This window comes from Mauremys mutica, chromosome 8 (assembly GCF_020497125.1).
Source record: "Mauremys mutica isolate MM-2020 ecotype Southern chromosome 8, ASM2049712v1, whole genome shotgun sequence".
In the NCBI taxonomy this organism is placed as follows: domain Eukaryota; kingdom Metazoa; phylum Chordata; order Testudines; family Geoemydidae; genus Mauremys; species Mauremys mutica.
The window spans coordinates 89,055,993-89,071,964 of NC_059079.1; the positions used below are offsets into that span (position 1 = coordinate 89,055,993).

Here is a 15,972-nt window from a genome sequence, read left to right on the forward strand (position 1 = left end):
TCATATAATCAATGATTCATTGCCACAGTATATCAGGGGCAAAATAAATAGTGGAAGCACTCAATTGGGTAAGACAAATGAGTGTCAATCCCATATGCACGGTGTATGCACATTATCTCAAGGAGACAGTCCACCAACAGTGCTATATGTTATCCATAACAGGCCAACAAAAAGACCTATCTGCCATAGATATCTGATAGGCCAAGTACATGCAACCAGAACTGGGTTTTGTGAGGTATCATTCATATTCAAGATATTGCAAATGTTCTTTCCAAACCAGTAATTTAGATACAGCCAGTTCAGTAACTGCCCAGGCTAATGGGGCACTGCAGTAGGCGTTCTGCACTCAGCAGTAACTCACTGCAGCTTTGGACATTACAACTGTCTCTACTAGGAGAGAATCATTTCCAGAACACTGAGCTTGTCCCCCTGCACTTTTCCAAAAGCCCTGGGAATTTTAACTTTAATTTTAATTTTAACTGTGGGTAGATATGAGGCAGACAGAGACCCATCAGGTTCCCACTAACAGCAATGCCAGTGCACTTTAGTTTTGTCTTGTAACACTACCAAATATTCCAAACCTGATTACTAGATACAGCATTGTCAATGTAACTCATTCATGACCTGTACTAGACCTATTAACCCTGACCTATGACCCACACTGCTAATCAGGTCCTGAGCTCCCACAGAACTCTGCGTATGCAATTCAATCCTGAATTGCAGTGCCTCTTTCTACTGCTTTCCTGGGGCCCCTTCACAATTTTACCAATGTCCCTTAATCTTAACCTACAGCACCTCTTGCTATTCCAATCCTGCACCCCAGTGCACAATATTTTCCAGTAAACTCCAAAAATCTCCTCTCCCCCCACCGAATCTTTAACAAGAGACAGCTGTGATTATTTGCAGAGGCACTGAAGTTAAAGAAAGACTGCACTATCCGATATGGTCATAAAATTCTACTGCTTAAGTTACTCTGTATTTGTGTTAGATTACAATGAGGAATCTTCCCAGATAAAAATGTCCTTGCTAAAGAGTCAGATTGTAAAATTTAACACTGCTATACTTCCCAATCCAGGATACTGAAGATATACAGATAGATCAGGGAGAGATGCCCCACTGACACATATTCACCCTGTAAATGTATTGCATGTATACATACATGTCTCCTTAGTTCCACAGCTGTTGTCAGTGAGCACTCTATTAACTTGCAGTAGTTGGAGCAAAGCTTTAAAATTCCATTAATTAAGTGCTGGCGGAGGTGTTTGGAAAGACACTCTGATAAATATAGAGCTATAACATGTTTCCCTAGAAACTGAGAGAAAAGTTCACAAATACGAAAAGTACTCTGGCTGATACATTGTGCCGTTGTACTAAGCCATACCAAAGCTCTGCAGAGAATTCAGCGTAGACAGCATTACACGCTGCTTTATTCAGTTAATAAGGATTTTAGACAGACAGGCACAAAAATATAAAGCCACACCTGACCCACAAAAGCAGTACAGTGGTGGTGGTGAATGCGTTGTCATAAGACAGAGGACCATGTGCTGTTAGAAACAGCCATCACCTCTACTCTGTTCCTAGGTTTAATATACCTTTCAGTCTCCCCACAGTTTCTGTACCTGTGCATTAGAGCAAATTAATCATGCTGCTCTTTTGTGTCTAGACTTTCACAGCTCACCTTTGTGCTTCCTAGATCATGGGCCCAACGCTCGGATGATCCCATGGGGGCCAATTACTCTGGCACTATTGCCAGATTCTGCCAGTGGTGCAGTACAAATGGCCAAGCCACACCTAATAATTTGGCCCCATGTGTCTATACAACACACACATATACTCTGTTTTCTTGGCAGTGTCAGCGGGGTGCCTCATGTGGGGCCAGATCCTCAGCTGGTGAGAACTGACAGAGGGAGTTTTGCCTCAGTAAGGACCTGCAGGATTGGACTGTTAGTTTCCATTTCTTCCTCTTTCCACTGGCATTTCCTGTTCTTCCCACTGCCACTTTCCTTAAGAGATTCTGTCAATACCTTTATCGGTTTAACAATTTGAACAAGAGGTTAATGTCACTGGAACAACACTGAGGAATGCAAGTATCCCAATCTCACCTAATCATGCCTCTGGTCACGACAACCCTCCTGCTAGGAGGACAGGGTTCGAGAAAGTAGTGGTAGCAAAAGGCCTACTAACTCAAGTCCATCTCCATGCAAGCACTGGATCTAGTGCCCCATCCCCAAGAGAGGATGCAGCAGGGGTTACAGAATGGCTACAACTGATCTTCACCGGGAAAGGAGCCTGGAGAGAGGGAGGACGAGCACCCTGCTGGTCATAGTTCACAAAATGAGAGACACGGTAGGTGAGGAAATATCTATTGGACCAACTTCTGTTGGTGAGCCACACAGAGCTCTTCTTCAGTCATTTTAGCCTGGCATTTGCCCTGATCTTGACTAATGCACCTAAAAAGGAATCTGAGCTGAAAGGCTGAGAGAAATTATATTTTAATAACTTCAACTGAAGCTAGCAAGGGCTCTACAAAAGGCCCTCTGTGTTCTACGGACATGCACATGCTGCAAACAGTAAACTGTGTTTCCTGGAAAGCAAACATACTTCACTGTGTTCAGATAACTTTAATCTAAGGGCTTGTTCTCTTCCATTAACCCACGAAAGCATGTAGCTCCTCTAATCATCCCTCCTTTAACCCAAGTCCATTTTCTGCCTTACCTGCCACCATGTGTCTCCTTTCCCTTCTGAGTCTCCGCACAGTGTTTCTATCTAGCCAGCTGTCTCTGTGTTCCCTCCTGAAGGCAAACACAAAGTCTGAGTGACTACTGGAACATGTTGTGATCCTTTGACCCTTTGGACTAAGCCTGAGGTGTTTTAGGAGAGGAAACAGGCTTGTCTCAGGCCTGCCTCCTCTACTCATTGAGCAGTGCTCATATGAATATCCTACTCCCTTGTGCGAGTGCTGTTCCATGCAAGTAAGGGTGGCAGAATCTGTCTCTTTGTGCCTACCCACCTCTTATTGTGACTCTTGTGTCCCTCTTTCCCAAAGGATTAGACTGAGAGACGGCTCTGAGTCCATCCCTCTTCCTGCATCTTCTCCATCTCACTGTAAAGTTATCAATGACTCGTAGCTAACAGTAGACAGCTCTGCTCATGCACCTTCTACCATGGCCACTTGCCACCTCTTCCCTACCTTCCCTACAATACCTCAATAATCCTACCCATGGCATTGCTGAAGCAAATCTCTTCCCACTGTTACATGTGAGAAGTGGCCGCATTGGCCAATACAGTGAGGTTCAGGAACTGGGACTCATTCTGACCAGAGACCTGACTCTCAGGGGATGTGGGGCTGCAGAGAAGGTCTTCTCCTTCCTGGATTCCTAAGTGCTCTGAAGTAGCTGATGTGCAAGAACACACTATGCCAAATGGCGGGGCCAGCCAATATTGATTTTTTTTTAAATGAACCATCTAGAGGGATGCCGTCTGGTTTAAATAACAGAATATCACCCTTGCTTCCAAATAAACAAAACTAATTCAGTCAATTTGGTTCCCTGTTCCTTCCCCTTGATTCTCATTTCTCAAAGTCGGGATGAGATTAATGAACCATTTGCTGTATTCCTAGCAGGCCCTGCATTTCTCAACATGCCCTGATCTGCAAAACACCTTTAGCAACTGGCTGTCAGAACTTTAGCTGATAAAACCGAGAGTTTGGGGGCAATTAATATTATCCTAAAATTCAGTCATTTCAGGCACTTGATTTCAAAATAAAAAGCAATTATCAGCATGACAAACCCAGACGGCTTCTCTTTTGTTTATTTAGTAAAGGGAGTCTACCACCTACGCGAGGTGCCATGGGAGTGTTTATGGGAAGGCAGTGAACTCTGTAGCAATGTAAGGCAAAAGATAATTCCTAAATAGCTCTAAGTCCTCAACACCTGAGAAAAACAAGAGACCTTTTACATAACTCTGTTCAGTAAACAATATAGCTGTGATCACACCCTGAACTGAAACCAACTAATTATAACACTTTGTGCTTCATCTGAAGATTTCAGTGTGCAGGAATAGAGGAACTGCTCTACCAGATCAGCCCAGTGGTCCATTTAGTCCAGTAATACCTCATCTCTGACAGTGGCCCAGCACTAGCTGTTTCAGTGGAAAGTGCAAGAAACTCCCCCATTATAACCTGTCTATAGAGGAAGTGCCTTCCTGTCTAACCTGTCTATAGGGGAAGTCAGGGAGCTGTTAGTGGCTGGCAAAATTCCTTCCTGACTTAACCAACCATTCCTTCTGGAGCTGGGACTAACATACCTTGCTGTGATTTAGCCCCCTGCAATCCTTGTGTTCCTGACTTACTGCTGCATTTCATTTTTCCCTACCTTCACAAGTCTAGCTGGACTGCAGAGTTAAGTTTATGATTATGAAATTAAATAAATAAAACAAGTTAAACCACATAGAAAAGTGTGCCCTGGAGCTTGAGGTTTGTTACAGATGGGGAAAACTCGGGCCCAGTTGGATTCCGTGATTTGCCCAAGGTCACACAACGAGTCAGTATCAGAGCTGGGAAAAGAACTCGGGTCTCCTCATTCCCAGCCGGGTGCCGTACCCAAGGGCCGCAATGCCAGTAGAGATACCCAGTGCTTCTCCCTCGACATGATTATAAAGAAGACATTCTACCCTTAATACTTTAAATGTGGTTATATGTAGCGTAGTGAGCATGTTCTACGGGATGCTTATTCAATGGAAATCCGTCAGCTAGAGGTAGTGTTTGATCAGTGGTTCACAGCTTCTTGGGGACAAGTGGACCAGTTTACCAGACAAAGCCCTAGGCTAGCTGGTGTCTGCAGCTTCCCAGTCGCTTGTGCACCTTTAACCCACATCGGAGCTGGTGCTGCTTTTGGCTGGGGGAAGGGACTTTTAAAAGGCTTAAGCCAGCAGCCCTTGAGCTGTGTGATCTGCAAAACATTTCCAGGTAGTCTACAGATTAAAGCAGATGAGAACCAGGCAGTTGAGGGTTGAAAGGGCAAGAAAGCAAGCCAGTCCACCGGGGAAACTTTCTCTTAAAAAGTGGCCCACAAAATGAAGGAGCTGAAATCCCATCCACCATGCATGGTGGATTAGAGCACATGCAGTTGTGAGAGACAATGCCCCAAAGCTCAGCACAAAGACTACACATGGGAGCTTAGAGCGGCACTCTCAAATATCTCTGCCCTGGGATGTATGTGTTGGCAACCGACATAGCTGACGACATTTAAAGCTGACACTGAATCCTGATGATTATTCAAAAGACCTCACTAAGGGTCGCTTCAGAACAATGGCAAAACCAAACAGTTAAGGAAAGATCCAGAAATGCATGGGCCTGGAGTCCAATGTGGCAGCAAAGTGGTAACTGGGAGTGTTTGATTGAAGTGATCTGTACAGTAATTACTCTGAAGCAATCGATAGACTGTGTTAAAAGTCTAATTGGGTCACTCTAAACTAGAGCTGAGTGAATAATGGATTTTTCAGAATTTGGAGCAGAACCAAAAAAAAATTAGAAAATAAACTGGTTTGATTCAAACCGAAACCAAAAACACTGTTTCGAATTTCGAATTGACCTAAACATTGTGTGTGTGTGTGTGTGTGTGTGTGTGTTTTTAATTGACCAAATGTGAAAACAAAATGCCATTTCATAATGAAAAAGTCGAAACAAAACATTTTGAAATGGTCAAAATGAAATGTTTTGACATTTTGGGGGGAAAAAATCAGGTATTTTTTCAGCTGAAATTATATATCAAATTCAACCTGAATTCATGAGTATTTTCAGGTCCCCAAAAATGCATTTTTTGGTGAAACTGTATTCCCTGAAAAAAAATTCTCCCAGTTCTATTCAGAACATTTAAATGCCCCAATCATAGATCTCTTCCTGAACCTCTCTGTCTTTATGGCAACAAATTTTCCTTCGTTTTGAGGAATCCTCTTCCACAAGACAGAGGCAGCCAAACTGCAGCTATTTTCTCTTCCTCCCTCCTCTCCTTATTCTATTTGATTTTAAATAAATTGATACATAAAAGCACAAGACTTGCAGAGGATGCACAGCAATAATGCTAAGGTTGCTAGGCAACAAGTGTCCATTTAGGGGCTGAATGAATGAATGACAAGCATCAGTGCTGAGAGAGGGGGAAGGAGGTGAGTCTGACTGACAGTCAGCCAACATCAAACTGCTCAAACTGCCCAAAAGATTTCACCACTCTTGCATCCAGATAATGGGGGGAAGGGGAGATGCGTTTGTTTCTTATGAGTCAAACAGCAAGCAGATCAGTGATGAGCAGTTTTACTTTATCCTGGCTAGCGGGAACACTACCGAGTGAGATAATGAAAACCTCCAAAGGACTGGGAAGACTTTCAAAGACTCTCTTGGTAACCCCATTCTTCAGTGCTGTCTAGGCAAAGCACATTTGCTGCCCAGACTTGCAGATGCTCTAAAGAACTAGAGAATCCCCCTTCTTGCAATGCTAAATGAACAGGAAGAGTTGCACTTTCAGAGGGCCTGGTAAGATGCACCACCAAATTCTATAGGTGCAGTTCTTGGAGCATGGAATCCCCTTTATCCATACATGCAAACTGAGTTATTATGAATCTACCTGGCCATTTTATGAGCCAACTACCTGATTTGCATGCAGATATATGGATGAGTCCATAGATTGTGGCTTCTTTTAAAAAAAAAAATTAAAATCCAGAGGACGTTCTTCTCCATGTTGTAACAGTTAGGTCAAACTCTGATCCCAAACTTCTTAGTGGTACCTCGTTAACAGGCTGCATATAATGAGTATGTCCAACAACAACAAGCAGGACACAGTACGTTGAAAAATCCTGTGAAATATACATCTAAAATAGTTGCCAGGTCATTTAGTTTTCCACCCTAGAATTAGAGAGAAGGGGTCTGCTAATCACATCGACAGTGATAAATATGAGTCACAAAGGAGAATGTCTAAAACTCATTTATTTTCCAGGGATGTTTCTCTCACTTTACATCACAGCTTTGCACAGAAGCCTTCATAATCTATAATGACCTTTTCATTCAAGTAAAACATTCTGTACAACATTCACACAGCTGATTCTGACTACCTGGATTCATGCAGATAGGGAGAGACAGACTCTGTTCTTTCTCTAACGAGGTTCAGTATCACACAGGGTATCTTGCCAAAGGCTTTGCTGCTGGAATTTCTAAGGTCCCCATCAGCAAGGTATCGCCTAAGTACGTGCCTAACTTCAAACATGTAAGTAGTTCCATTGAATGACGTCAATGAGACTACTCAGATGCTTAAATACATGCTTAAGGGCCTTCTGAATGAGGTCAAAGGGCAAAATTCTGCTTTCAGGAAGTTCTGTTCCAATATGCCTGCCTGCTATCCATCCATCCCACTGTCATCCACATGGTAGCAGAGTGCCTCTCTAGAATCTGCTCCCCCTACATGTGTGGACTTTCCACTGGATTATCTGTGAGTGGCATTGGGGGACTGGAAGTCAGGATTTGTGGGTTTTAATCTCACTGATTTACTATGTGGCCTTGAACAATTTTTAAGAACAAAATTTGGAAACTCCTTGCTTCTGTAAAAATGTTCTATATGTTACTTCCGGGTGAAATAACTAATCTAATTTGAAATCGGGGGAGCATGGAAATATCAGCTACCTACTGGTAAGCTGACAAGCGAACCTCTCAAAAACAAAAATCCCTTGGCTGGAGATTGTGGAGTTAAAACAAAAATACATTCCTGAAGGGAAGTGCTGTGTATAAAACTTTCCAGCATAGTGTCAAATGAAGGCCTGTGTTATATGGTTCATGAATCAATCCAATAAGAACAAAGGAAAGAGAATTCATTTTTAAGTTATAAATGAGAGTGAGATTTGACCCCAGTGTTTGACATATCAAACCAAATGCAAAACACTGAACCAATATGTATTTAGGACAGGTTTCAAATGTCCATAGAAAGAGACAGAAAATTGCATTATGCTGCGTTTTAACATCTGAATGACAAGCAGGATTAAATAATTACTGAGTGAGAGAGAGAGAGAGCAATCTCTCATCAGAGATCCTTTCACCGTTCTACCTGGATGAGACAAAAATTGCCTCAGCACAAAATAGTTTTCAGGAGATAATGTACTGTGGGAGAGCATTTCTGTCACACTTAAAGGGACACTTTCCACTTATTTGGACTACAAATTTTATTTAAAAACATTTTAAATGGCAACATAGGGAGTCAAGGTTCTCACAACATCTAAATCTGATAGCAATGAAAATGGTGGGGGAGGAGAGTGTATTTTTTGTTTTCAATTCAAAGGAAACAGTCTGTCTTAGCATAAACATTTCTCTGCAGTGGGGGAAAGCCAATCAATGTATTTTATAATTATATGGTAAAAATGAGAAAGTAACCATTGTTCAGTAACAGTGTACTGTGGCACTTTTGTGTTTTTATGTCTGATTATGTAAGCAAGTAGTTTTTAAGTGAGGTGAAACAAATCAGACTCCTGAAAGGGATACAGTAGCCTGGAAAGGTTGAGAGCCACTGGTCTAAATGGACCATTAGCCTGATCAAATGTGCCCATTCCTAGTGAATTGCAAAAAGCCAAAAACCAGCCTAAGAAGTGAAAAGTTTCTTAGGGGGTTTTAATACTTTTTCTTTTATTAATCAATAACGAGGAGGAGTTTTCTGATGTATTCAAAGGAAGGGGAGAGAAGATGGAGGTAACACGATAGCACTCTAGGTATCAGCACTACAATTCCCCTTACAGAAAAAGAACAGCAGTATAAGCACTGTGCTATGTTCCTGGCATAGCAAAGCCAAAACAAATTTCATTAAGCAAAACACATTACCTCTCAGAATCGATTGCTGGGTTATAAATGTGACCTGTTCAGTATTCATTAAAACACTGATTTCCGAAAACATTTACAGAGTTGTACAAGGCTGCGGAGGGGGGGAGGACGGGAGACTGATTGCAAGCCAGTGGAGGAGTTTGTGCTTTTCCTGAAGTGATGACGTGTCTGAGTCAAACCCCAAGTCAGTGACAGTCTTTCCATTGACCTGAATGGGCTCTGAACAGGCCCAAACTGACTAACTCTGGGGTGTAAGGTACATGTCTTAGGGTATGTCTACCCTACCCGCCGGATCGGCGTGTAGCGATCGGTTTATCGGGGATCGATATATCGCATCTCATCTAGACGCGATATATCGATCCCCGAACGCGCTCCTGTCGACTCCGGAACTCCACCAGAGCGAGCGGCGGTAGCGGAGTCGACAGGGGGAGCTGCGTCCGTCGATCCCGCGCCATGAGGACGGGAGGTAAGTCGAAATAAGATACTTTGACTTCAGCTATGCTATTCACGTAGCTGAAGTTGCGTATCTTACATCGACCCCCGCCCCCTAGTGTAGACCAGACCTTACAAGGAACTCTCCCATCTGACATTAGTGTGAGTTGTGCACAAACCAAGGGCAGAATGCTGCATGGCCATTAGAACCCAAAAACTTAATTTGCTATATTAGAAAGTGGGTGAGAAGCAAAGATATTCTCTTGGGTGGGGTGGCAGCCCCCAAAATGAAACCTGCTGTGCACAGAAATTGCCTGAGAGAGCTAATTACCTCCCCTCCCTCCTCCCACCCAGCCAGGGAGAAAGGAATGTATTTGCTGAGGTGACCAGCATGCCTCATTCCCACCAACCAGGAACTCAGATGGCGGCCTTTCCTGATGTGCTTCTCACAGGTAAGAGAGCTAAGCAAAGCGTTCTGCTAGGGGCCCATCTGTATAGCCTCCAAGAGAAACCATTCTCACGTCAATCCCAGTGGAAAGGGAGGACAGGCAGAGTCTCTTCGGATATATTCAGCTTCATGCTTTTCCCCCTTCTCCATAATCCAACCATACAGATGTCGAGTATTACACACACCAGGGGCATGATTCTCCTGTCATCAACACTGGTTTTCCCTGATGTAGCTCCAATCACCTCCATGGAGCTACTCATCATTTGCACCATTGCAAGTGAGAGGATACTCGGGTCCCCAAAGACAAAATCTCTCCCCTCTGATTCCACTTTTATTCAACTAGTTTATTATTCAACTAATTACTAATTTAATATAGTGGAATTATGCTCCCAGCCCCCCACATTACATATCTATCCCCGCACTAATCTCAGTTCGATTCTGCAACTCACTACTCATCATCACAACTAAGGCTTTTGAAACACTTATGCTCTCTGTTAGGCAACTCATTAGGGAAAGATTCCTTGGAAAATGAGTGCAAATGCAGTTGATCTATTTGATTTTAATTGACAATTGATCTGTTCTGTGGACTTTCCCAGGCACCTCTCAAGAAGGTGTCTAAGCACGGTAATGCAGGGGACTTTTTCAGAGTAATGCTGCACTGAAAAATAAACTGAAATGCAAGCGATGGAGGAGATATAGAAAACAGATTTTAAGAAGATTGTGGAGCATTTAATTCTGGATGCCTCTCTCAATTGCTTGTGGAACTCTGCCTTTCCCCTCAGAGTCAGCAGTGCAGATTCAAGGTCTATCAGTAGCAATCCCAAATTCCTACTCTCTGATCATTGTTTGGTGGCCTTATGTGAAATGAGTTTGATGGGGTCTCAGTCCACACAAAACAGCACTGCCATTGGACTAACTGGCAACCTTGTGGCAGTCCCATCAAAGAGGCCAAGTGCTACATGAGCCATGGAGATTGAACTGCTATCTCAGGACTACAGGAGGAACTTCAATTCAGGATGGGCTACGTTGGCAGGGAAAGAGAAAGCATCCCTATCTCTCGCCCAAAAGTACCTCAATAAAAATAGGGAACTTCAGTTTCCAGGGCTGTCATTCCAGCATTTTACTGTAGCACTAAATTGGCACAAAGCAATCACAGCACTAATTTTCCTCTTGGGGACACCAGGTTTATGCCAGTGTCTCTGAACTGACTTCAGTGGTGTTATTCCACATTTACCTCAGTGTAAGGAAGAGGATAACCAGGCTCTTGATTTTTAGAATAAAAATCAAAAAATAATTTTTGAATAAAAATCTAGGAGCAGATCCTCAGCTGGTGTAAACTGACTCCTGCCCTCCTCTCTCCCCACCCCTACCCTCAACTTAAACAGCTCTCTCAGGTTAGGCTCTGACTTGTGACATGTGGGGGATGTGATACAGAGCTTAGTAATGTTGTATTACGCTACTGTGGGTTTAGCTGTGGTAGCTACACATTTATAAAAATAACAGCGCAAAGCTACCTAACCAAGCATACTCAAGGAAACCCAAAACCAAATATTGCTGCAGTAGCAGTAACCTAACAATACAGGCAAACAGAAAAATCCGACATCCTGCAGTTTTGCAAACACGCTATGTTATTATTGACCTCCTGCAGCTCCATAGCCAGAAGATCTGCAATGTACAGTATGCCGCACGGTTTCTCCTACCTCACATTAACATCAAGTTCTTCCATCACAGGCAATAGGCATAGATAGCTGGGAGTTCAGCGCCCATAGAAGAAACCTGGTCCTGGAGTGGAGACAGTAAGAAAAGATAATTATAAGTTAAATGGTCTGGCCTTTGTGTGCTTTCCCCCACTGTGGAAATGCCGTTATATTGGCACCATTGCCTTGTGCCCCTCTAGCCGGAGTTTGCTTGAAAAGAAAATGAATAAATAACACATAAAAATAAAACCAATGTGGCTTTAAAACCTTTATATAAGAGAGGAATTACTTGCATTGCCCACATGGAGGAAATGTAGATATTTATAACAACACTGAGATATACAAACCTATGCGTGAGAGTGAGTCAAAAACAGGTGTAGCTAATCCTTCTATGGTTTTGTCTCTATTATTATCTACTCATATATAATCATGTGTGTATAGCACTTTAAAGACAAAGGGCAAAAGCCTGGCTCCACTGAAGTCAATAGCAAAACTCTCATCCATTTCAGCGGGATCAGCTTTCATCCAAAAACACTGGGATCAAAATTTAATCTCATTAACACTGGTGTAAATGTAACATGCACTGAGTCTTTGGCCTGCTCTAGTAGCTGGTCCACATAGAAAGTTTATGGGCCTGCTACCATTCTTACCTAATGCAGTTAGTCCTTTAACTCAAACAGTAGAGGCTTGTGATTTTAGATGAAGACAGCCCAGGTTCAGTCTCTGCTGATGACTCAAGTTGTCATATACATCAAGAGTAATTCAATTAAAATCATTTACACAGTAACTGACCTGGACAACATCACTGAACATAATTGAGTTACTCTGGATTTACTAATATAACAGAGATCAGAATCTGCCCCTGGGTCCCTTCCTCAAGCTACAATCTAAGGGTCAGATCCTACAAACAGTTATTCACTGGACTAATCTTAGGCCTGGTCTACATTGGGGGGGGATCAATCTAAGATACGCAACTTCAGCTACGAGAATAGCGTCACTGAAGTCGACGTATCTTAGATCGAATTAAAATTACTTACTTCGCGTCCTCGCGGCGCTGGATCGACGGCCGCAGTTCCACCGTGGACTTTGCTTCCGCCTCTCGCACTGCTGGAGTTCAGCAGTCGATGGGAGAGCGATCAGGGATCGATTTATCACGTCTACACTACACGCAATAAATCGATCCCCGACAGATTGATCGCTACCTGCCGATCCGGCAGGTAGTGTAGATGTACCCTTATGCTGTCTGGCCCAAGGTTAGATAAGACACAGCATGGCAATGAGAGAGATACTAGACCAGGGGATGGGAATGGGAGACAGGCTTACGGGCCATCCCCATACTAATGAAATGAATGCTTAGACTCCCATTAGCTTCAATGGGAGCTGGTCCAGATCCTTAAGCACTTACTTGGTTGCTCTCTTTACACCTCATGTTGGTTTCTTTTCTTTTTTTGTAATGTCTCCAAGTTGAGCTGAGGCAGGAGAGAGGGGTTATTTGTATCTGTCTGTTTACTGAGCCCCTTCCCCATAACCTCCTGGCATCAGATGCCTTTATTTATTCTATTTATTTGCAGGTTTATATCACACCAATAATCATATGTAGCTAGGCAGCAAAGAGGTTACTAAAAACAAACACAAACATTAGCGCAGTAGGTGATGCAGTCACAATCAGTCAATGCCCAAAGCAGACTCTTGCTCTGAGGAGAGTAGATAAAACTCAGTGGAGCAATCAAAGGCTGCAATGAAGAAAAAGGCCTCCCAGACTGCCCTAGGACTCTCAAACTCGCCTGTGGAACATTGTCAGTAGGAGCTGCTCCCTAAGGTACAAGGGCATCCAGCTGAGAACACTCAGTCACTGGGCATGGAATGCTGAGTCCCTTTCATCAATGGCAAGAATACCGCAGTGGATCCACCTGCCATGCCACGATCTTGCCTAAAAGCTTCTCCCATAACTCAGGGGAGCTCGCACTTCATAAGTCACCAGTATGGCCTACTGTTGCATAGTCTTGTGAGAGGAGACTGCTTCGCTTCAGTCTATAGTTTCCGACCTGTGACTGCTGATCTTTGAGGTTGCCAGCATTGTCTGTTCCATTTTGTTTGCTGATCATTGCTGCGTTTTGTTATAAAGTGCAATGAAAATGAAGGGCAAGGAAATGATTTTCCTTTCTAATTTCTCAGTATTCAGTAAGCCAGATGCTGCAATGCAGGAAAGACGTGAAATGTCAGGTTCTGGCCACTATTATGTGAGTGTAGCGAGGGCTTTTCCCTTCATCTACACTCCTGAGCAGTGGGCAGCCAGAATCCTACTCCCTGAAAGAGAGAGGAGGTGTGGAGTCAGCTGGTGGTTTGCAGGGAAAACACATTGTTCCCTGGTGCAGAACACAGCAGCTGCAGCTCCTGCATTTGCTACCCACCTCCCACCTATTGACATGCTGCCCACCTCTATTCTCTGCAAACAGATCACCCCACCTACATTGCGTGGCTGATACAGCTACGGTTTGGTTGGAAGTACAGACACAACCTGTGTATATTTTCCCATGTGACTCCTTCAGACTCCAGACCCTACCTGCGTGAATTGTCTGTCTCTGCCTTAGTGCTGCATTTTCAGTTAAGTAACCTCTTTGCTGAAGATTTCCCACCATCATGAAAATAAAACAAAAATCTCATGCAAGAGAATACATCTCCCCAGCACAAAATACAAACATGGGAATTCACAGCATGAAAGCTTATGACATCTATGTATCATATAGAATTGAGTAATCAAGATTCAGTCTCCTAGGAGAGAACACAGCAGGATTTAACCAGATATTACACACACAGGCCCTCTCTACACTTGGGAAGTTCAAGTTCAACATGCTTCCTGAAAGCCTTTCAAAATATCCCACAAGCCACTGCTTCAGGGAGCAATGTCCAAAACTACAGAGCTAGGTACCCAGAAGACTGTATAACTGCATTAGCATAGTGCAATGACAGTGTAACTATGGGGGAACTTCTGCAAGAGACCTGTATCCAGAACAGCACACCTTGCTGTTTTTGCAGATGTTATTCTCTATGTTCCCATGAAGTATAGTGTCATAGGTATTCTTTCACAGCAGGAAGTGTGCAGTTCACTAACTACAGATGCAAAGGAGATCTAGTCTACCTGGCATTTAGGTCTTTTATGCAGGGCCGCCCAGAGGGGGTGGGCAAGTGGGGCAATTTGCCCCAGGCCCTGGGCCCCACAGGGACCCCCACGAGAGTTTTTGGGGCCCCTGGAGCAGGGTCCTTCACTCGCTCTGGGGGCCCCGGAAAACTCTCATGGGCCCCGGGCCCCCAGAGCTTCTTCCGCTCCGGGTCTTCGGCGGCAATTCAGCTGCAGGGGGGTCCTTCCTCCCCAGGACCCGCCGCCGAAGTGCTGGGTCTTTGGCGGCAGGGGCCCCCACGGGGGCAGCTCTAAGTATTTTACCACCCCAAGCACGGCAAGCAGGCTGCCTTCGGCGGCTTGCCTGCGGGAGGTCCCTGGTCCTGCAGATTCGGCGGCATGCCTGCGGGAGGTCCGCTGAAGCCGCGGGACCAGCAGACCCTCTGCAGGCATGCCGCCGAAGGCAACCTGCCTGCCGCCCTCGCCGTGACTGGCAGAGCGCCCCCGGTGGCTTGCCACCCCAGGCACGTGCTTGGTGTGCTGGTGCCTGGAGCCGCCCCAGGGCCCCCCGCCGCCAAAGACCCCAGGGCCCCTGAATCCTCTGGGCGGCCCTGCATTTATGCCACCAGAACATTCCTGATGCTACCTTCTAGATCCTCTACACGGAAGAATTCAACAAATCCCTCCCAGCCTCTTTAGTTAACTAGCCAATCTTGTTTGCCTGTGACAAGCACATCTGTGATGATCCCTGGTAGTGTGTTGATGCAATTGTCCTGGTTTATGCTCTTCAGGTGTTTTGCAACAAAGCCACCAAAAGAGATGTGTCACAATTCTACCCCAGTTTGTTAGTCCATCATTGAAAACATGAGTTGCAACATCAGTCACTGACTTTAGATCCTCTTCATTCTTGATGTCTAGCTTCCAAAGCATCCCTTGGAAGGCAATCTGGTGCTCCTCAATGAGGCCGTTGCCAACTGTTGCTGTCCCACCAGTTCAGTTAGCAATGGTTCAGTTACCTGGGGTAGATAAGGCCACACATGACTGCTCCCGTGACCAACTTGTCCCATTCTTACTTTCCCCTGCACGTAAATTTCCACTGGCCTCAAAGGAATATTGCATAAAACCGAATCTCAAAGCTGAATTCTGCATTAGACCTCTGTTAATATTCCTTTTATAAAAACTAAGTCACAAGAATTTTCCTTCAGGGCAGATTGGCAGAGGCCTTGGAGGGTTTTTGCCTTTCTCTACAGCATGGGACATGGGTCACTTGCTGGAGGATTCTCTGCACCTTGAAGTCTTTAATCCAGGGGTCTCAAACATGCGGCCCGCGGGCCGCATGCGGCCCTCAGAGCTCTTCCCTGCGGCCCGTGGAGCTCCCCCAGTTACTTCCTGTCGCCGCCAAACTCCCCTCACCCCCGCCCCCCTCCCC

The 15,972-nt window shown here is 44.5% G+C and overlaps 1 protein-coding gene across 1 annotated transcript in view; it reads right to left on the minus strand.

The window, feature by feature from the left end:
• Positions 1 to 15,972, minus strand: part of HTR4 (5-hydroxytryptamine receptor 4) — a 226,342-nt gene that overhangs the window by 132,579 nt on the left and 77,791 nt on the right. The window contains exon 3 of the mRNA XM_045026269.1: positions 11,429 to 11,510. Within this exon, the coding sequence (XP_044882204.1) occupies positions 11,429 to 11,454 (26 nt within the window). The 5' untranslated portion in view covers positions 11,455 to 11,510. The remainder of the gene's footprint in view (positions 1 to 11,428; positions 11,511 to 15,972) is intronic.